Here is a 23411-nt window from a genome sequence, read left to right as displayed (position 1 = left end):
TTATTGATCACAAAGTGCCTTTGATCGGAAATTGCAATCGGTTTACGTTAAATGCGCTTCACTCGGCTCCGTTACGTGTTTTTTTTTTTGTTTTTTTCATTCACAAAAAGAGCTCATCGCGTGTTCCAATGCAGGAATCAGACGAAGGAATCTGGGATCTACATCAAGCGCTGCTGCAAGGGCTTCTGCATCGACATCCTGAAGAAGATCGCCAAGTCGGTCAAGTTTACGTACGACTTGTATCTGGTGACGAACGGCAAACACGGCAAGAAGATCAACGGGACTTGGAATGGCATGGTGGGAGAGGTAAGGGAGGGTTTTTTTTTTTTTTCCCACGCGTGTCTGTTTTCAGTCCGTAAGATTTGCGAGTGCTCCTGAAACAGGCCCATGGACACGACCACCAAAGGTTGCATTTATTGCTCATGAAGGACTCGGAATTTTCATTCTTCTTCTTCTAAGATTTATGACTCCCGCTTTGTGGGAACCGTTGAACCGAAAAGTGCTCTGTTCCGATTTGAGAGCCCTGACCTCAACCCCTAGTTCATCATAATCAGCTTTAGATGCTGGCCGTCTCTCAGGACCAACATCAGGACCCAATTTAAAAAAATTTTTTTTTTAAGTGTCCGCCTTTCTTCCCAAAGTTTAAACGAACTCTGCTATATTTAGCTTGGCCGTCCAAAGGATGAATTTCTTTCTGTATGTTTGTTTTGCTTGCGCCGTCTGGCCGCTGCAAAGGGAAAGCCGATCAATTGCGGCTCAAAGGTCACAAACTGTCGAGTCCGCGTAACCTTCACAAGTCACGGGCTCCATGACGACCGTATCTCCCCCGCCGCTTGGAATTTCAATTTCAATTTACATGAAACGGACCCATTTCGTCGATTATATGAAGCCGTTTAAGTTACCCTGCCGGGGGCCGGCTAGTGCGCATCGAGCTACGAGTGTCGTCGCCTGTAATAAACGCCATCGCCCTCGCTAAAAGCGTCATAATGTGTGCTGCCTTCTTCTCGGGGCCCCCGCACATGAATGATCATTAGCAGTGGGTTGGGGGTTTGGCTATTTGTCAAACTCTATTTCGCACATACACACACACACACACACACACACACGCAAAGGTGAGCATCAAGTACCAACACGTACCCAAACCGATGATTGCACAAATGTCAGTTCCGTTGTCCCCTTCGCTCTCTCTTCCTGAATTCCTCTCAAACAAGCACACTGCGCTTTAGCTGTAGCTAACCCCCCCACCAACCCACCCCAGCCCCCACGTCTGATAGAGACTTGCTGCGACCTTCTCCAGTTGGGAAACAGCCAAAAAGATGAAATATTGATTTCCAACTCTTAGTTAGACCGAGATCTGGACCGATGTTGAGACACACGCCTACACACACACACACACACACACACACAGTACGCACTTGTGAACACTTTCCAGATCACTTGAGGGCTTTTACACAATTAGTCACAACTGCAAAAAGAAAATAGTTCAAATTTGGGGGGGGGGGGCCGGGGGGCGGTGGGGGGGGGGGGCAATAATTGCTTTTCCAATTAAGTGGCATTTGTTCACTGCAGCAAGAGATGACATTGCCATTCATATTCTTCTTGTAAAAGCTTACTGCCAATTTCATACTGGGCTAGGCCTTCCAACGAGTTACACACACACACACACACACACACACACACACACACACACACACACACACATACACACACCAGCTGAGACGCTTGCACACACTCGCACAAACTCTGATCCTTGCTCACTCATTCTCAATAACACCCACACGGGTCACTTTCATAACACGGAGAGAACATGTCGTAGGAGGAAAATGGAGGGCGAGCAAATGAAGAGAGAGAGAGAGAGAGAGAGAGAGGAAGTGAGTGCACTGCCGCACTCACTGGGCTTCTTCTCCCCCCCCGGGCCGACACTCACACATTAGGCGCTCTTCCCGCTATCAAAAAAAATTGTAAATACGCACTCGTTGCCGTACCACGTAGGCTCACATCGACAACCGGGTGTCTCTCTACCTGTGAGGGGTCCTCTACGCGGGTGGGGGGGATGTGTAGGCATGCCTATTAGGTTTTTCATATTTATATTGTCGTTGATGATTTTCTAATTAGAATAAAAAAACAACAACATCAACTCTTGTTTCTTTCGCTCAATGATACTCTTTTGTTGCAACCTGACGGTTATTAAAAGGCACCTTGCGGTATCCTCACCCTGTTCCGTTTTCTCAGGACGTCGTTTATACAGACGTTCACACGTTCGTTGGCAGCGATGACCAACCCGTGTGCCACGACGCATTAGTGTTCCGTGAGAGATCAGCAGCCGCGCCACGCCAAATGATTCAATTCCACATAATTGTCCCGCTAAATCTGTGCCAGCGGCACATAGTGACAGGCCCGAACCGTGAAACGTTCTCAACCGCAACAGGCTACGCAATTAACCCCCGTCGCCACGTTTTTCTTTCTTGTCCAGGTGGTGTTAAAAAAAGCCCACATGGCCGTCGGCTCCTTGACCATCAACGAGGAAAGGTCAGAGGTCATCGACTTCTCCGTCCCCTTCATCGAGACGGGCATCAGCGTGATGGTCTCCCGTAGCAACGGCACCGTTTCGCCCTCCGCCTTCTTAGGTGAGCAACGCGGGTGTTTTCTCCGCGGGGGGCTTTCATGGAAACGGCCGTCCGCATCACCGTCGTATTTGATATTCCGACCAAGCGCCACGTTCGGCTGGCGATTCTCCCGAAATGAAATGTAAACGCTGGAATAGAAACGTGGAGCGGTGCCGGTGGTGGCCGTCGGCTAGAAAAGATGGCGAAGGACGGATGAATGGATTTACTTGGAATGTCCAATGAATGTCTTAGCATTCACCCCCCCCGTTCTTATCGCCATTGGTCCACGCCCGTGCTCCCTCTCACTCATCTCTCCTCGTCTCCACTTCTCCTCTCTCTTTTTTCCCGGCTTGCCCTCCAGAGCCCTTCAGCGCGGATGTGTGGGTGATGATGTTCGTGATGCTGTTGCTGGTGTCAGCGTTTGCCGTGTTCATTTTTGAGTACTTCAGCCCCGTGGGCTACAACCGCTGTCTGGCTGACGGCAGAGGTGAGGGCCCGCAACTCGACGCGCGCTTGTGAAACGCGCAAAACGACGACGAGACGCGGTGGCTTGGATCACGCGGGTGTCAAATATGCTGGTGGTGGTTGGGGGCGGGGCTTACGACTGCATTTGTTTTGTCATCCAAAAGTCTCTCATAAGAGTACGCGCAACGGCTTTTTTTTTCCCCACACGTTTCATTTGCGAGTTTATTTGCAGACATTTCCGGACTGACACAATCAAGTTGTCGCTGGCGGCAGCGCTTATTGTTAGCGGCTATTGTTCTCTTTGAGCCTCCGTTTTTATTTATTTTTTATTTTTTAATTTAATCTTCATCGAGCCAGTTTGGAAGCATAACAAATGCAGATCAAAGTTTGGACACAAAGGATTCGACGCAAAAAATATTTAAGTATCAATGGCTGGCGGACTGTAGCGCCACCTCTCAATGTATTGAACCGACTCTCTCGCAAAGGAGAACATTTGGCGCGAGAAGCTTTGCTTATCCCGTGTACAAAGCACCCACATCACAATTCAAACCCACATAATACCGTCTGTCTCCCTATCACGCTCGCTCTCTCTCTTTCTCTCTCGCGCACACACACAGACTCCCGTTCACACTTACCCACACGGACATTGCAAATCCAAGTGCTATATCACTTCATAATGAGTAGACGGAGACAGTCTGCTCTCAGTTCATGAGTCGGAACTAATTAGTTTTATTTTTTTTGTTTTTTTTTTTTTTCTTCCCACTACGCCACAATTCGTGATCATAATCTCAATACAGTGGATAGGGTGTCAAATAATACGCACGTGACACAATGAATGCAGGTGACTACGATTTAGGCCGCCATCTTTTATTCATCGAGCAGAGCCGAGTGCCGAACCCCACCGATCTCAAAGTCTGATTTCATTTTTTTTTCGGTTGCATCAGTGAAAAAAAACTCCTCATCATCGTAATAAAAGACTATTTATTACGATGATGAGGAGTTTTTTTTTTTAACTCAACATTTATCTTTGAATTCTGTTTTATGCGGTGACCTTGAGTGCACCTAAATAAGTTGAAATTCGAGTCCTCCCTAAATAAGTTGAAATCCGAGTCCTCATACTGCTTCATCGTGTGTGAAAACCAACGTTTGCACTGACCACGAGTTCCTCGCCGATGTGGTGCCTGTATCCTCCTCAGAGCCGCACGGTCCGTCCTTCACCATCGGGAAAGCCATCTGGTTGCTGTGGGGTCTGGTCTTCAACAACTCGGTGCCAGTGCAGAACCCCAAAGGTACCACCAGTAAGATCATGGTGTCGGTGTGGGCCTTCTTTGCCGTCATCTTCCTGGCCTCCTACACCGCCAACTTGGCCGCCTTCATGATCCAGGAGGAATACGTGGACCAAGTAACAGGACTCTCGGACAAAAAGGTCGGATGGTCGTCCTCGCCGTTTGCTTCCCCTTCTGCCTCGTGAGGCGAGTGTTTCCTACCGCCGTGTTTTGTCTTCCGTGTCCTTAGTTCCAAAGCCCCAACGACTTCTCGCCTCCCTTCCGGTTCGGCACGGTGCCTAATGGCAGTACGGAAAGGAACATAAGGAACAACTATCCCGAGATGCACTCCTACATGACCAAGTTTCATCAGAGAAATGTCAACGAGGCTCTTCAGAGCCTCAAAGCCGGGTGAGGATTCGGACCGAGCGTTTTAAGAAAAAGCTTCTTTTCGTTCTATTTTCCCCAACGGCCCATTTGGGTTCAGCAAGGCTCGCGAAGATTTATGAGGCGCACCTGCACCCATGTAAAGCTCACAATGCGCCAATTACTTAAAAAAAAAACCGAGAGAAAAACACTCGGTTTGGACTGATTCAATCTTTTGAGTCTTATTTCAATTTGATCTCGTTGATCTCTTGCCTTGCGTTGAGCATTCTATCCACACTAAGTGGCTGAAGTGGTCACTTTCTTTCCATTTCGACGCTACATGGAAGCATATCGTCGCTAAACCCCTCCCACCCCCCTTTTTCATCACATTGGGGGGGCTTTTCACCACAGCGTGTGCCACTTCAGCCGCGGCAAACCGTCTCCAAGTCGATTAGACTTCTCATCAGCTTCGTGCTATTTAGCAGGTGAATTGGATCCTTGTCGCTGCGAAATTAAGTGTGACCCACCCCCCCTCCCCCCCGTCCCTCTCCTTCTTTTTCATTAGCAAACTAGACGCTTTCATTTATGACGCGGCCGTGCTGAATTACATGGCCGGCAGGGACGAGGGCTGCAAGCTGGTGACCATCGGCAGCGGCTACATCTTCGCCACCACCGGCTACGGCATCGCCATCCAAAAGGAGTCGCTCTGGAAGAGGCACGTGGACCTGGCCATCCTGCAGCTCTTTGGGGACGGTGAGGCGCGGCGCTCGGCCGCTTTCTGAATTTCTCAATTCGCCCCGGCCAGACCAAGGACGATCGCCCGACTCCATAAGTGAAGGCAGCAGCTAGTTGGCAAGGAGGCTCCGTTCTTGGGATGATTTATCGAAAGATCCGCTCGCGTCCGAGTTTCAGATGAGACGATCACGGCGGGCCGGTTTCCCCGTCAGGAAATTAAACATGCCAACACCTTGGAACGACTGCAAGCCGATACTCTCTGAATGTTTCAAAAGTGAGATAGCGTGACATCACACATCAAACGTCTGCTTTGGATTTATTGCATCCCCTCGGTACAACTCGGAGGTTGCGTTGGATTTATTTATAGTCGTCTGTCCGCCGCCGCTGCATTGTTTTGGCGTGTGCACAAAGCGCAGGCCACGCAGTATTGTTTGGATTTTTTTATTTTTCTCCCTCTGACTTCTTTTTGGTGCTAATTATGATGAGGTTGCTCATTTGGGTATGCGGTGCGTTAATCCTCTGCATGTTTGGGGGTCACTCTTGGCAAAGTTATCATTTGTCAATCTATTCATTGAAAAACTCAACTATTGGCTGTTTAAACATTTGAATCCTCTTTCCAAAACGTCCGAAGATGCCACAAGATGTCTCCAGTGGCATCAGTGACTTTGTATGAGACACTTTTGATGAAATCATTTTAGAAAATAATCTTGCATAAAGACACACATTGAGATCAATTGAGAAAAGGGAAAACACACTACGTCTTAGATTTTTTTCTCCGCCCCCCAAGAGATTTCAAAAACCTGGCAAGTCAGACTCTGAGCTAGCGGAAAGATATGCAGAGTGGGTGAACCGTAACTCGGGGGTTCAAAATGAGTCCCATTAAAAATGTCGTGAAACAAGACGGGAAGAAGTCATGGTGACTTTTGCTCCATTCCAAATATGCTTTTGTAATGGTGTGATGTCGTCTTCTAAATTCCCGAAAACTATCCATGCTAGTTCCTGAACCATAGACCCTGCGGGACCGGCTTTCGTGCGTCCCAGTTAGTGTTGCCAGCATCGCTCCTGGTGTATTTCGACCCTGCGTGCGCAAGGGTTTCCAGGTTCGTGTGTGTGTGTGTGTGTGTGTGTGTGTGTGTGAATATGGGTCATCGCTTTCAACATGAGTGCCTCATGAGAAGCTATGATGGGAGTTGTTTTTATTTTTATCACCCTAAAAAGATGAGCGACAGGCTGACTCAGTGACACTTTTTTCGGTTTCGAAAAATCACATTTCAAATGTCAGGCAAAGTTTCCCCCCACCCCCCCCCCTTACAAGCTTCTTTTTTATGTCTTTGAACATCGGTTCTTGACTCGACAATCGGCCGCGTCTTCCCACTGCTCTGGATTTCAATGTGACATTGGCCCACCTCACCCCGCTTGCTTGCGCTCCCGTTGGCCTAGAAAAATATCAGACTCACGCGGAGAGCCCGCTCGTCCGAAATCATGTCTGGAAGGTCATACCGTTTGACGCGGGCTAAAAATAAGAATCGGTTTTCCAAAAAAAATCATGTCGGTCGTATCATGAACATGTTGTAGTTTACAAAACAGAATTTGGCATTTGTTTCTGCTCACTTTATTTTGTGATGAATTGATATTTAGACAAGATCGTTTGCTGTTGATGCATTGCCGTTTCTACACATTTGCAGTATCGCCACTTTGCCGAGACAGGTAAACGGGTAAACCTCCATGTTTTGTCTTGCAGCATTCAATTGGCCAGCCGTGACCTATCCCTGCCCACTCTGAAGCTCTTAAGTAAAAACAAAAAATATACATTTATATTTTCAAAAACCTATCTCCTCCAAAAAGCATGGGAATATCAATTCAGAGTTCAGACCCAACAAAAAATTCGCCATCTTCTCTCCTCTCCTCCTCTTCGGTTGCATCATTCTCTCCTTCCGCTGGTGTCCTCTAATAGGCATCATGTTATTGCATCATATCCCTTCTGCTTGCCACTTAAAACACACACACACACACACACACACACACACAGTCCTCACTACGTTGGTCTTATAATCACAGTGGTCCTCACAAGAATAGTCATACAAACACACGCACACGCACACACACACAGTCCCTCATGAATTATAAAACTATTCTCCACTTGTCATCACCCTGGCCCAAAAGTGACTGTTTGACCTTGATTTCCCCCCCCTCCCCCAACCACCCCTCTTTCCTCCTTGTTGCTGCGCATCATTAAACCCCGACCCTCCGTTTTCCTCTTCTCCATTGTTTCACATCCAGGTGAGATGGAGGAGCTGGAGTCCTTGTGGCTGACGGGAATCTGCCACCACGAGAAGAATGAGGTGATGTCCAGCCAGCTGGACGTGGACAACATGGCGGGGGTCTTCTACATGCTGGGGGCTGCCATGGCACTCTCGCTCATCACATTCATCTGTGAACACTGGTTCTACTGGCAGCTGCGTTTCTGCTTCATGGGCGTCTGCTCGGGCCGCCCTGGCTTTGTCTTTTCCATCAGCAGGGTGAGATTCTTACTTTTCATTTGAAAGTATTTTTGGAGTCATCGTCCCTCTCCACGACTAACAATTTTGCGACGCAAGTCTCTATATATAAATAAATTACCAAGCACAAAATGACACTTGCTCCGGAAACACGAAAAGGTGGTTAATTTAAAAGCCTCGCTTTTTTCCATGCTTCAAAGTGACTCTGATGGGTCACTGGCATCACTACTTTGCTTATTCGTCCACCCATCCATCACTGCGCATTTATTCAAATCAGGCTCTCACTTTGTTACCTTGTTGTTGAAAATGTTCACTTTTTCAGAATGATGGATGGGTTTGTTTTTATTGAATACACACTGTATGGTAATTCCCATGCACCTTCCGAAAAGATATACAGGTAAACTGGAATCTATCCAAATTGAACCACAGCCTAGACCGGTTGCCAGTTCATCACAGGGCTCTAGTTCAGGTCCACTAAATTTATAGATGGCTGATCCCTAATGTTTCGTCCGATGTGCAAATATTTGTTGTTTTTATCTGCAGACCAAAACCACTTTGGTGTCCTTCAATGTAATATTTACAAACAAATGCGACAAAAAAAATCAATAAATCACTCAAAAGCCTTCGAACTGTCACGGGTTGAATTACTAGATTGCGGGAGAGCAAAGTCACCCGAGGTGTTTGATTTGCATTCCAATTGTTCTGACACGGCTCCGGTGTAATTCACCGCTCGCCTCTGAAGGTTGAAGTGCCGCGGGCTAAAACGCACGAGGCTAATTTACGGCGCAGGGCCGCGAGCGGTGGCTCGCTCCTTCCAGTTGATATGCTGCAATGGCACCCTGGGCCGCAGAAAAACAATCCCGCTTTCTCGTATTTCCTTATTTATGTTTTTAAAGCGCGAGAATAGGTCAAAATGAAGCGCACAAAAGTATGGCAACTTTACGTCGGGTAGATTATTTTTGTCTCGTCATCAGATCTCTTGGCAATAGATTGCCCTTGCCACTGCGTGTTTATGTCCCTTGATAATGGCGCCGCGTTTGTGAGGAACACGCATTTGTGGGATGCGAAGCGGAACCGGGTTACGCCGATGAAAGATTTCGCCAAGTCCGCCAATGTCAAACGTATTTTGCCGTTGCCATTCCGATGTGCGCCGCACGAGCCCTGCTATTATGTTGATGAGAAACACCTCTCGCCCTCCCAGCCGACACCACAAATAACAAACATCCAGTGAATAAACAAACAGGGGTGAGCTAATAAACCGCTTTTAGAAAGAGTCGCTCGGCTATAAAGTCACACAAACAAAGTAGAATTGACGTGTGGAAGTGCGCCTTGCGCACGTCGTTTCATTTTGCGTTCTCCAAACCGTCACGCTTCAATTTTCCTTCACCTCATGGCGCCGTATCTGAAGCTCGCCCCTAAATTGAATTTTGACCTGCAACAAAAAAGCAAAGAATTGACGAAATGATCTCGTTACTTAAAAACTATATGTAATAATATACTGTATATATATTTTTTTATGGGAAGTTGGGGCCAACGTACAGTAAAATCAAAGGTTTATCACTTTCCTGTTAACTGAATATTTCCCGGGTGGGTAACTGTGCTACTTTTTAAGGCAAAATTTGATTACACTATTCTTGTAGCCGATGGCTCGGGCAGGTTTACATTGTCAGCATCAACTTAATTAGCATGATCTAAAAAGAAAAAAAAAAATCATGTCCTGCCTGACGTTAGTTTTTAGTAGACGGAACGTAAAATGACATCTGCCAACAATTCAGGTGACACTGCATTTCGCCGAAGCAGGCTGTTCAGAGTTGTTCTTTTTATGATTGCGCCGTTATCATTTCTATGGCCGTCGACATAATCCGAGAGCCGTTATTTTTGGGAGTAATATTTGCTGATTGCTCTCGTTTGACGCAAATAACTTCCATCTTGCTGCAGTGAGGCAACATAAATGAAAGTCACATGTCCACACACACACAGCCAGATCATTTTGTATGTAAAAATATTCGGGGGGGGGGGCATCAGGCATTGAGCAGTTTATTTGCATACGCATAGCAGAATCCTAGTAAAAGAAAAAACAGCTGACGGAAAGACCGGAAATGAGTTGAATATCATTGCGCAGGCGTCGTTCTCGCTCTCGGTTTCTTCCTCACTTCTGCTTTTCTAATTTCACAGCTTAATTGGCTAATTGTTATTGTTATTGCTGCCATTAACAATTGCGTTTGGGTGTGGAAAAATGAGTCATTTGTCACCCTTGGTTGGTTAGCGTTCCTTCGTTTGGACGCAACCGATAGCTTTTTGTCCCACAGGCTAGCTGTTCCTTTCGCCGCTACCCGAACCACTGCTGCAAATTAATTAAAAAGATTGATTAAGAGGCACCTAATGAATTGAGAACAATACATATGTCGGGGTTTTGAATTACTCCTTACCCCACCCCTCCATGTCGTTGTCACCTTCATTTGCATCAAGTATCGCACGGGCACTACCAAATTATGATCTGCTGCTCGTAGGCGCTTTGTATGCACTTGTACACCAGAAGCAGCTCGTTATTTGTTGATTTCCCGCCTCTCCTTAGCCGCTTAATCACTTATAGATTTTCCTGCGATCCCCGAGAGGAAAAAGAAAGGCCACTCTTTCCGTTTGCCGAGACTGCTCAAACAATCGGCGACTTTAATAAAGGTCCACGAGCAAAGTGGTACATTTTGTCAAAGACCGACTGCTTCATACCAAGATTTGATTGGTATGCAATGGCATTGCAGTGACGTTTGCTGTTAGCACGGCACTGACATTAGCGTCAAATTTTATTTAAGTTAGGAGCCAAGCTGAGTGTTTATTTTCTAACCTGACGTGTGAAGCGGGTACTAGCTCCAGCGTTGGTATTAGTTTTTGAAGTTTTACTTTGAAAATGTTACATGACCCAAATTATTCATATATATACGCTATACACTATCTGCACGTATACAAACACAAAAATGTTTTGCTTTTGCTATGCACGGATTTTGCAGGAAATACCTTTTTCAATATACGGTATATAAGTGACATCAATCGTGTCCATGCGGACCCGACCGAAGAATGCACCGTTTTTGGAGCGAAACGTTTGAAATACGCGCATCGTCTTAATGCCGCTCCTCCCTGCGTTTTACCTCCACAGGGCATCTACAGCTGCATTCACGGCGTACAGATTGAAGAGAAAAGCAGCTCCGCATTGAACTCCCCGTCGGCGACCATGAACAACACTCATTCCAACATCTTGCGCCTGTTACGCACGGCCAAAAACATGGCCTCCGGGGTGAACGGCTCGCCGCACAGCGCGCTGGATTTCATTCGACGGGAATCTTCCGTTTACGACATCTCGGAACACAGACGCAGCCTGGCGGGCCACTCGGACTGCAAACCGCCTTACTTGGCGGACGATAACATGTTCAGTGACTACATCGGTGAGGTGGAGAGGACGTTTGGCAACGTCCACATGAAGGACAGTAATCTGTACCAGGACCACTACCTGCACCATCACGGTTCCGCACTTGGGCTCGGCGGACCGGCGGCCAACAGGCCCCGTAGTTTGGGCAGCGCCAGTTCCCTGGAGGGCGGCATGTTTGACTGCGACAGCCTCGGAGGGGGAGCTCCGCCCATTTTCACCACCCAGCCCTGCTCGGCGCTCACCCACAGAAACATGAGCAAGTTTGACCTTCTGTCCGGACAGACTCCCCCCTCGGGGCCGGGCTTTAAGAGCGGCCTGCCCGACGCGTACGGAAAGTTTTCTTTCAAGGGAGGCGCCTCGAGTTCCACTTACATCCCCGGGCCGAGTTACTGCGCGGGGAGAGCGGACGACGATGGGAATATCCGATCCGACGTCTCGGATATTTCCACGCACACGGTGACCTACGGCAACCTGGAGGGTAACGCCAAGAAGCGAAAACAATACCGCGATAGCCTGAAAAAGAGACCGGCCTCGGCCAAGTCCAGACGCGAGCTGGATGAGATTGAGCTGGGCTACAGAAGAAAACCTTACCACATCAGCCACCACCACTACCACAACCATCGTTCTGCCTCACCGCCACTTTTGCCATCCGAACGGAAGCGAGGGGGAGGAAATAATGACGCCAACTATCTGTTCAGAGAGAAGGAGAGCGTGAGGGACTTTTACCTGGACCAGTTCCGCCCAAAAGAGGGCGTCCCTCAGTGGGAACACGTCGATCTGACCGAGGGCACCGGAAATAGAGACGGCGGAGTACCAACTTGCACTTCTTTGGTTCCGGTGGAGGACTTCCTCAAGGGCAAACCTAAAAAGTCCGAATCCAAAAGTGGCGGAGGATCCGGATTGGCGGGGGGAGAATGGGAGTGCAGGAACTGCCGTTCCGGAGCGGGAATGAAGCCGATGTCCATGCACGGAGGAGTTATCGGGGGCGGCTACGGCGGCGCTATGAGCTGCGGGTCCTCGGGGGGCGGAGGAAGCAGCCGCCCCAGCTCCGCGACCTGCATGCGCTGCGAGGGCTGTAAAAAGACGGGAAACCTCTATGACATCAGTGAGGACAACAACCACCTCTTGGAACAGATGGGAGGAGGGGGAGGAGGTGGGGGAGGCGGCATGGGTGCAATCCCCCAGCCGCAATCTCAAATCCAGCAGAGGAGGAAGGCTGGAGGATTCGGCAAGCCGCTCAGGCGGCAGCATTCCTATGACGCCTTTGTCGACCTTCAGAAGGACGACTCGGGCGGCGTGTCCGGCATGATGGGGGGTATGGGAGGCGTTGCGGGGATGAGCGGTCCGGGTATGGGAGGGATGCTACCGCCTCCCAGAAGCGTTAGCTTGAAGGAAAAGGAGCGCTACATGGAGGGCACCAGCCCCTTTGCGCACATATTTGAGCGTCACGGGGGCTCCGAGAGGGACAGGGACAGGGAGCCTTCGTTTTATGGAGGCGACGGCCGCTTCGGGGGCTTGTTTCGAGGAGGTGAGGGCCTCCATCGTCGCTCCGTAGGAGAGAGAGACATGAGAGACAGGGAGAGGTCTCTGATGGAAGGTGGAGGCGGGGGGGCCGCGTTCTCTTTGTCCAAATCTCTTTATCCAGACCGGGTAAACCAAAACCCCTTTATCCCCACATTTGATGATGACCAGTGTCTCATGCACGGAGCCAAACAGTATTACATGAAAAAGCAGCAGCAGCAGCAGGTTGCCAAAACCAGCCGAAGTGACTTCAGGAGCCAGTTGAGCACCACGTCCTATCTGCCCACATCCGCCGCCGCCGGCGTCATGTCAAATGCGTCCCCCCGGTTCCCGAAAGAGCTCAGCCTGGGCGGGCTGAACCATCACGGCTCCATGCTCGGGGTCGGCCCATCGCGACCCTTCAACGGAAGCAACGGCCACGTCTACGAGAAACTCTCCAGCATCGAGTCGGACGTGTGAGGAAACCCCCAAACCCGGATTTGGGATTCGGAACGGGATAGAGGTGCGTCGTGTTAGGAGATCAGGGATGTTTTTAAAGACGCTGTCCACGCACTGCATCTCTTATCCCGTACGGAGACTGGAATTTAGGGTCGGCTGGGCGAGAGCCAAATGCGGTGTCGGAAGCGGGATGAAAACTTGATTATAGAGAAAAAAAAATCTATATTTTGCAAGCTAATCTTGGTAAACACACACACAAAAAAAAAAAATCAGGACACCTCGCCGAGGCGGGGGATGTGACCCCTCTCTCGCAAATGGCCAAAGCTACTCTTACTTTTATGTCCAGTCACGGTCAATGAACCGGCAAAATGCACTCGACTCAAGCCCGGCGTTTTCATCCAGCGGCGAAGGCGCAGTCGCCGCACTCGGCCATTATCGCTCATCTTCATTTGATATCGGGCGCGTGAGCCCGCCGAGATTCCACGGGCAGCTCGAGAGCCGGCGAAGGGAAAACTCGCGAGACCGGAGCGCCCGCCGAGCGGCCCATCTGGGCTCGAGTCGTCGTCCCCCCCCCCCCCCCGAAGGAAGACCTCGTCGCCTTGCCAGAGTGGCAACACACGGGATGACTTGTCCCTCCCGCCGCCCTCTCCGAAGGGATCGTCTCATCTCGCCATCCTGAACTTGTCTCAATCTTCTGTTGTCACCAAAACATTTGTTCCTTGGAAGAAATACAATCACGGATGACGAGATTTTTGTCCGAGAAAGAACAAAAAAAAAGAAAAAAAAACAACAGGGTATAAGATCAACAATAATATTAATCACATTGTGAATAACAACAATGATTGTGTTAACGCCGCTTATAATATTAATTTTTTGTTTGTTTTTTTCATGCTTTATGCTCAATTAGTGTGACATTCCATCCCCGTTTTGGTACTTGGCTGGTCGTTCAACCTCCAAGCCGGACTTGAACTCTGTAGGATGTTTTGCTTCACGTGAGTATACAGTCCATCTATAAAAAAAAAAAAAAAAAAAGAAGGATCTCAAAGACTCATACTTTGTTTACCGTTTGGAGATATTTCAAATCAAGTGCGGATGTTACGTCAGCGCCCGAGAGCCGAAGTCGTCGAGAGAAAAGGACGTGCCTTAGCGGTCTCCGATGGGAAGTGTGTCCTCCTGTTGGCGTGCTCACTCGGTCGTGACTCTTTTACGTCCGTGCAGTAAAAATTTTACAAGCGGCGAGAGATGCCGCCTGGCAGTGGTTTAGATACGAGATGCTGCAGAGTTTTATAACTTTGTAAAAAAAAAAAAAAAGGCTTTTATGAACCTGTACGCCAGTTCTATTCAGGATGTCCCACCACACTGTTTCGGAGTGGCCCACTTGACAGCGTAGGCGGCCTTCTACTTAGCTTCTTTTCGATTCAGGTTGCATGATAATAGTCACCCGCCCTTTTTGACCTCTCACTCGCCTACGACAACATCCGTCCGTGGTCCGGGAGCCCGGTTGAACTTTGTGACCTCGGTTCATCATAATCCGTTGAGCAGAGGAGCACGTCCGTTCGAGAAAGGCCGCTGAGATACCCGCTTTGAATGATGTAGATAGTTTACATTTTTTTTTTGTGTTTCTATTTTCCTAAAGCTGGCCGAGCCTCATTATTGCACAGGACCTTTACCCCCCCCCCCCCCCCCCCCGTGTAGGTTCAGGCACTCGGTAGACATGCCTTATCATGCCATCACGCAACCCCCGCCCAACTCTCCCTCGCCCTCTTTCACGGGAGCTGTCTGTTAATGACTCATCATCTAACTGTACAGAATATTTTTTTTTTTTAAAAAGCCTCCATTAGCTATTTAAAGGTTTGATCTTCAATTAGCTGGCGATGTCGGCAAGTTCAAGGGCTGCAAGAGATTGCGCAGGAGTGCTCAGCCAAGATTGGAGCTGCTGGAGTGTGCAGAGCGCTGACATCTATCTTATAACCTCATCGAAATGCACCACTGTTACAGGTGTGTGTGTGTGTGTGTGTGTGTGCGTGATGATGTAAGTCGCAATTTAATAACAGCATTTTTTTTTTGTTGCACAAACTTGCTGATTACTCTTGATAAATTCACAGATAACAATGTAATCGTGAGATTGATAGCCTTAAATCAATTCACCTAGCATCAAAAAAATAAAAATAAATAAAAAAATAGACCAGCATCTCTGGAATTTTTTATACCCTGCACATTTTCAGATCAGCCATTCTCGGAGAAGCAAGTAGAAATATTGGAAAGGACTGTGCCGATGTAAGAAACACTTTGCTCAAGGCATCCGAGTCGGCATTTCAGTCTGCGACGTTTTACTTGTAAATAGCATTTTTTTCCGAACCTCTTTTCACTTTGTACAGTCAACGGACAGAAAGGATGTAACTTTCATCGAGTTTTGCAGCAATTTACGAAAATAAATCAATAAAACGTATAGAGTCGAGTGAAGACACCAATATGACTCCTCCGAAGTGACAATTGATTTCCCGCTCATTGTACGACAGTTTACCAATCAATATATAGATTATGTTAAGGTTTAGACTTTTTTTCCTTACATTCACTCAAAGTGTTTGAGAAATTGATCATTTACCGTAGGTGTAGATGTCTGGTGATATAAAAGGGGGGGGGACAATTTAGTTTTTAGGTCTTTGTTAACGTTCCCCTCGGAACTGTGTTAGATTCTCTTTTTTTAAGGCCGGCTCGACTTTTTCAAGCTCGTTTCGAGCGTCGGCGCGTTGATGTAATACGATATGACGTGTATGATATTTGCAGATAGAAGCAGCATATTGTGAGCTTTCATTTTAGGCGGCGATCCTTGTTCAAAACTTTACGACATCACGGTGTTTTGTTTTGGGCTTTTTTTTTTTTTTTTTTTTACAAAGCTGGCTTTTAACGGTGATTGCACACAGAATTTAGAGCCATCGTGGGCCCGGCCTATCCTGTTCCCTTTTTATCATTGGGATTGACATCACTGTGGTAAAGAAAGATGTATGTACATAAATGTGTGTGTGCGTGTGTGTGTGTATGTGTGTATTGAACACACTGGACACTTTCCGGTGTTGCCATTGCTGAGAATTTCAGCACAATAATGCGGGAAAGGTCTTGGTGAGAATTCATTTGAAACTGAAATGCATCAGTCCCTTATCAAAAATCAAGCCTTTGCTCATTTTTCAACTTGCAGTCCAGCTTTGCTGCAGGGAAGTCGACCGTTTTATTGTTGTTATAATTACTGACGCTTTGGGTTGCCGTTTCTTTTGCGTGTGTCTGAGAAGATGATTGTAAGCTAGATGTTGCTTTGCGCCTGCTTTTTGCCACTGATTATTTGTAATCCCGGGTATCGATTTTGGTTCGGTTGTCCACCTCCAGTTTGTTTGACTCTCATGCGAGAGTCTAGCTTGTTGTGAGAGTTGCTGAATTTTTGCCCGAGACCTTTCATATAATTCCAAATGTGCGACGTTCCAACCACAAACTTCTGAGATTTTTCCAAACAAAGTCGCCTTTGTGTCGTTGCCGTAAAATGCTCGTGAGGGGTTGTCAATGGCTCTTGTTTTGGGAGGTCAAGGTGCGCCCACACACACACACACATATACACACATATGCATGCACACACGCACACAGCGAGTGCTAGTCGGCCTCCTCGTCACAAGTCTTTGTTTCACTACAGCCCAAATTGGTCCCGGCCTGGCTTCTCTGCACACAAGCATTTGTTTCGATGGTTCACGTTGAGAAAAACACTGTGTCACAATTTCTTTCTTTTTTTTTTTTTAACAATACAAAATTGAGCTAGCTTTGAGTTACTGGAACATCCTGCAGCTGGAGGATGTAAATATCCCCCCCCAGCTGACATCCGTGACGAGCGGATGACAGGCGTCAGTAAAAATGGTTTTGTTTTTTTTAGGGGCGGCGTTGTTGTTCATGATGTTTGTCAGCAGTATTTGCAAAAGCACCTTGGGTTTTTTTTAGCACTTAATTTCATCACTTGCAGTCAGGAAGACTTATACTGTGATACTACTTGACACATTTCCTGGGAAGTTTGACATAAGACTAATGATGTAATAATTCTACCAAGTTGGTCGCGGAATCTCTTTGCTAACGTTGGACGTTTTTGTGTGTGCTTGCGTATGTATAGCGCTTCTGATTTATACAAATGCATATCATTTCTATTAAATGATAACACGATTCTTCTGTTTGTCCATCCTTTTAATTGTGACAGAAGCGATTCCACCTAAAGACACACGACCTGATTCAGTTTATTGTGGCTCAACAAAATGTCAAATATGAGTACTCTCAATGCTATACCGAATTCCAGACACGTATTTTGCTCTTGGCCAATCTTTTCTCTTTTCGTGGCCCTTTTAAATAATACCGACATGTTTACATCATGAGAACAAAAATTACACCTACACACACACACACAAAAAATGATTGTACAGGTTGTGTAAATACTATTAGAGAAGACATTAACTTTTTTTTTTGTATGAAGTCAAAGTAATCTCAATAACAAAAATTAACCATGTCATGACAGAAACTGCAAAAATGCATCGCGATGGTACTTCTAATAAGGATAAATACCTACAGTTATAAGTGCTTAAATAAGACTCTTCTTTCTCTTTGTACATGAATAAAATGTGTTGAGTATTAATAATAAAATGCTATAAGTTTCATGCAACTGCTGCGGAGTCTTTTCGGCTTTTTTGTGTTTTGTTTGTCATGATTATTATTATTATTATTATTTTATGATTATATTTTACAGTGGTGTCTTAATTCGTGATGTGCCTACTCTCGTATCTCCAATCATCTTTCCCTATGGAATGGAATTGCCATTCATCCAACTCAACCACAACCCCCCCTCCCCATTTTTTTAAAGGCAAAATAGCACACCATACGTTTATCATTTTATAAAAACATAGAATGATAACAATTAGAATATAAAGCATTAAACGGTTGGTGTATCATGATTTGATGCTGCAGTCCATTTAAGAGTGCTGCCCCTTCCGGTATGCCTACCTTGGCCACTGGGAGGCAGTACTGTGCAATACAATCATGCAGACAAAAACAAAGAATAGACTTTGACGGCTACTCCGTAAGTTGCTCTCATATTAGTCGTTTTTCATAGAGGATAAAGAATGTATGCCAGCAAATATTTTTCTATTGTCTGTCTAAATGTGTTGTTCCACCATTTATTTAAAAAAAAATCAGTTGCTTAAAGGGTTGTCTAAAAAAAGAAAAGCATTCAACTTCAAAATGTTAGCATGTTAGCATGTCACTGAGATTTGTCCTGTTACTGTTAAGTGGTGGCCATTCTTGGCGTACCAGAGTTAAGTGGTTTTATATACGCAACTTGAAATTCTCTGGTTTATGTTTTCAAGAGTGCACTTCCAACTCGGAGTGGCATTAAACATCTTGAAGGGGGTTTTTTTTTTGGGGGGGGGGGGTTAAAATTTGCAAAAGGTCTTGCTGAATGTGAAGTGAGTTGAATGCGTTGAGTTAATTGCCACGATTAAGATTATTATTGCTATCATTACACTAGCAGGTGAGCAGCTGAGCGTCGTGCTGACAGAAACGGAGGCCATATGGTGGAGCGGGTGGGTCCGGGTTTATGCCCTCCACCATCGACACTGCTGCTGGCACTCCGCAAAGCTTTATGTGGTGCCATCCAGGCCCCTCAGGGTGCTCTCGTGCTGCTCTCGCCTCCCCTTTGTACAACACTCAACTAGGCTAGTCCCCCACCCCCCCCCCCCACCTCTAACTTATCAAAACAAGACTGAGGATGTCTTTTGGAAGGATATTTGTGGAACACCCCCCCCCCCCCAAAAAAAAAAAAACATAATTGTATTGCACCTGTAGCTTAAACATTCAAATGCAGGACGAGCCATCAAGAACAGGTGCCAACCATGTTCGCGTAAATCGAAAGTGACGGGCTGTTGAAGTCCTTTTCGCAGGAATAACCTGACTGCATTTCGCGTCATGCCTTTGTGCCTATAAAAAACACCAGATGTTCATTAGTCATGTTTGGAGCTCAGCGAAGACGCAAAGGGTGAGTAATTAGCTTCTTTTCGTGATGCCGCTTTGACCTCGTGCCATTTAGAATCCACCTCGAGACAAAAACCCGAATCACGAAGCAAATCAGGCTGAACGTTTTTCGCGTTGTTGGAGTCGCTCCGGCGTCGGCTGCTCGGAAAGAGCCACTCGGCGTGCGTGCGGGAGGGAAGAGTCGTCCTTTGCTCTGTTTCCGCTGGCAGGCCGAGCGCTCAAATATGTGCTCTGCTCTCCAGTTCCTGTCCTCATTTTGAAAATGTTGTCACTCTCCAAGTTGACTCTGTGAGGTCAAAAGGGGAATGCGTGTCCCCATTTTTAAGGCATTCTGAACCTTTTACGTGCCCCTTGATAACCTCCGTACGTAATTACGCCGACGAGAGTTCAAATAAACTCTAAAATATGATCCATAGGAGAACTTTGCTCCTTTACACTTGGCGAAAACGGAATCCACGCTTGGAAAGCATTCTTTTTCTTGAATATCATTTATTTACTGCATCCCGTTCCTTCCCATCCTCAATTAACACCCACGGTGAAACAATGACTTCCTGATAGTTAACACCGGACAGTCACAGTTCTTTATCACAGAATGAGTCGGCGTGAACAAAGCGCGCGCGCGCACGGACAAAATGGCAGGTGTGAGGACGGACATGAGGGCGAGTAATTAAAAGATTAAGACCAAACGGCTCACAGATCACAACTTTGTTTTACAGCGACGGAGCGGAGGGATGCGCGGCCGGCCGTAAAGGAATGGACAGATGGCGTGAGAGGACATCGGCAAAGTGTGAGAATGTGGCGGTGGTAAAAGACAGAATGTGAAAGGGACGTGTTGACGAGAAAGGGTTAAAGACCAGAGTCGAGGAAGATGGTTGCCCTGGCAACAGTAGCAAGCGTTTTTTTTTTCCCCCCCGCATTATTTTCACGATTACAATTCATTTGTTTATTCGAAGGAGAAGGTGGCAGATTCTTGAGTGTGTGAATCATTTATTGTGTGAATTCCGAAAGCTTTTCATGTTTATACATATTGTATATATATTTAAATATCGTTTTATTGGCATCGCTTATTGGATGTGCTGCGCCTTTCACATTTCTCCACCCAATTTTCTCCATTCCAACCTCGACGTATTTTGAAAATTCATGTCATGTCATTAATTCCATCATTACAACAATTCACTTTTTTACACAATCCCACCCCCACAAAAAAGTCCCCATTCGCAATGACACATTCAATATTCAAAATAACAGATTTACTTCATTCCCATTAGAAATCCAAAATGTCCGGATTATTCAATTCACCTCGGAAACAATTATCAAAATTTCCACATACCCAAAAAAAAAACATTTTTTTTCTACACCAATGTTATCCAATCAATTTTATAACAGAGAACAACTTAAATATACCGCATATGTTTTAGTGAGCTACATGTGGTCTACGTAATGATATTGCCAACATCACATATGGTAGGCACAAATCTCGTCGGCCTTCAGAGGTTTGACGTAAGATTCAACGGACATCTCATATTGAAAGTCTCCTGAGCTGCTGCGTCAGCTTCCACTCGGTTGGCTCCTGTCGTCAATCCACCTGACATTGATGGCGGCTCAGCGTTCCCGACAAAACCCCCGTCACTCCTGTATCACTGTTGCATATCCTCACATGACGGCCACCGTGGGCGATCGGGACAAAGAGTGGAAGGAGGAGGAGAAGAAGGATAAGGCGGAGGGAGGAGGAGGACGGGATCCCGTGACTGAGGTCAGTGCCGCATCACACGAGAATTGTGCGAAAGCCTGTGCACTTGAACTGTGAGAGCGTGTGGGGGGCTTGCACTCATTTGCATGACATCCTCACAATGCTCCTATAGGGTCTACTATGGAAATCTGTTTGAAAAGTGAATTGTTATCCACTTTAAGGTCCATGTATCCGTACAGGTCATGTATCAATTCAGCACTTGTTCAACCGCATTAACCTGACATCATTGGGAATTAGCCTTTCCCAACACTTTATATGTCGCGATAATTTGTCAAAAATATCCTGTATGTTTATATGTCCAGCCACATTGCGTAACTGCGATTCATATTTTGAATCACCGCAAAAGTAGCGGCTGACACTGAGCCACTCGTGAAATCTGTGGCAGAATCCGGCACGCAAGAGCCCCCGTTTTAATGGTGAAGTGGAAATCATCTTTTCAGGTTTGCTGCATTGGATGCTGATACCTCACCAGCCTCTTCTTCTCCTCCTCCTCCGCCTCCTCCTTTGACTCTTTCACACTCTCCGCCCTCCCTCCATCCCTGCCGGTATCCGTAGTGATTGGAGGCAGGGTTCTCTGGTTGCTAGGATACGCGGCGAGTGTGGCTCAGAGGGGGCTTGAGTGTGAGTGAGTTGAAAGAGCGAGCAAATATTAGGTGATACCTCCCCCTGCTGGTCGCTAAGGTCCCCCGGTACAACCCCACTGAAGCTGCTCACTGACAATGAAGGATAATAGGTGGCAGCGCCCCCTGTTGTTTACCGATAGTAAAACCGCATTCACTAGAAATTGCCTCCCAATGTGCGGCACCGAAACGAATGCAGTACCATTTTATTGGCACCTTAATTTCTAATGATTATCTAATGCTTTATAGTATTTTTTGTATCATTTCTCGGAATAAGCTCTATTATAATTTTAAAGCTAATCCAATTCATTGATTGCAATGTTATAATTTATAACTTCCATTATTTTTACATATACAGCAAATATCACATAACACACTAGTAAGCATTTGCAACGTAGTGGCGCATCCTGCCGCCTTTCATTTGGACAATGCGGGTTCAATTCCCAAAACGTCATTCCCACCAACCATTTCCACTTACAATCACACAAATGGATCATTTACAGCTCTGAGGGAACCTAACATGCAGCACACATCCAAAGAGCAATTATTCTTTCCAAGGGTGACGTATCTGTATTTTGAAACCCATCAGATGATGCCACATAGTTGTAAACCCATCCTGAAAAGTACAAACTATGACTGTAGAAATGAGAGTGTTCAAGTAATACCGCACCGTTTGAGTCTATTTTTTGATACATCTTGTGTATTGGCTACCAGATTAGAATTGACGACACGGGAACTCTTTGTGCACCTCTACAACAATTACGACACACCCAAACGAGTTGCATTCTCCACCGTGTGCTTTGTGGCTGCTCGATGGATGATTTTCTGACCTTGTCTGTGATGGAGCGACGGTGTGTAGCCCAGCAGGCATTTCTGTTGATTGACTAGGCCCGGCTGGCTTGACTTACTACTTCGGCGTTATCAATGCGCGGCACATGTCGCCTCTCGGCGCTTTCTCTTTCAGCTCGCTCGCACAAGTGGGCAACCGCACGTTGCACGCAAATTGTTTGGTTGCAGGATTCTACCTGAATAGTGGATGCTTGTGAAAATGTGCAGGTGAGCTGCAAATGTCGGTAGCCTAAAAAAAAATATTCACAGTTAAAGCGCTGTGCTGCAGTTGCTATGGCAACGATGATGGAAATAGACGTGTGTCTGCAAGGGAAAGAAATGCATTGAAGTGTTGTTAAGAAGACAGGATTTAGCCTTGATTGGTGGGTTAAGTGACCACGAAAGCTTAATTGTTTTAATCACCTGTTTGATTGTTGTATTTGTGTGTGAGTGCATCTATCTGGAGCATCCTGCTCACCCGAGACCCAAATCAAGATAAATGAGCAGATTGTTTTAAAATGTACAGAAAAAATATGACTCAAAATATCTGCTACTACCAAAAGTAATCAATGAATATTTTCATATGGGCATTCTTTTGCTGTTAAAAACTGGAAAAAAATTAGTTATAGAATTTTTAACTAAAATACAATTCAGATGGATCCATCACAATAGATCCATCATGATAATAGCACGGAAAATCATACACAGCAGTCCTACGTTACAGTCTATGCAAGACCACAGTATCAATTTTGTTAATTCTTCTCAAGCTGGTGAGTCTCCATGGAAGGGCATTTGACTAAATTTACTGCTTGGAAAAACTAACAAATCATTCATTGTATTTAGTGAAATA

At 46.4% G+C, this 23411-nt stretch overlaps 1 protein-coding gene across 1 annotated transcript in view; it reads left to right on the top strand.

The window, feature by feature from the left end:
- grin2ba (glutamate receptor, ionotropic, N-methyl D-aspartate 2B, genome duplicate a) overlaps window positions 1–17739 on the top strand; it is a 60801-nt gene extending 43062 nt beyond the window's left edge. The window contains exons 10-17 of the mRNA XM_052048492.1: window positions 135–306; window positions 2474–2627; window positions 2968–3093; window positions 4268–4497; window positions 4587–4747; window positions 5268–5455; window positions 7718–7956; window positions 11087–17739. Coding sequence (XP_051904452.1) covers window positions 135–306; window positions 2474–2627; window positions 2968–3093; window positions 4268–4497; window positions 4587–4747; window positions 5268–5455; window positions 7718–7956; window positions 11087–13336 — 3520 coding nt within the window. The 3' untranslated portion in view covers window positions 13337–17739. The remainder of the gene's footprint in view (window positions 1–134; window positions 307–2473; window positions 2628–2967; window positions 3094–4267; window positions 4498–4586; window positions 4748–5267; window positions 5456–7717; window positions 7957–11086) is intronic.
- The last annotated feature ends 5672 nt before the right edge of the window (window positions 17740–23411 follow it).

This window comes from Hippocampus zosterae, chromosome 17 (assembly GCF_025434085.1).
Source record: "Hippocampus zosterae strain Florida chromosome 17, ASM2543408v3, whole genome shotgun sequence".
Lineage (NCBI taxonomy): Eukaryota > Metazoa > Chordata > Actinopteri > Syngnathiformes > Syngnathidae > Hippocampus > Hippocampus zosterae.
Note: the sequence above shows the minus strand (reverse complement) of the source record. Positions and strands in the feature narration are given on the sequence as shown.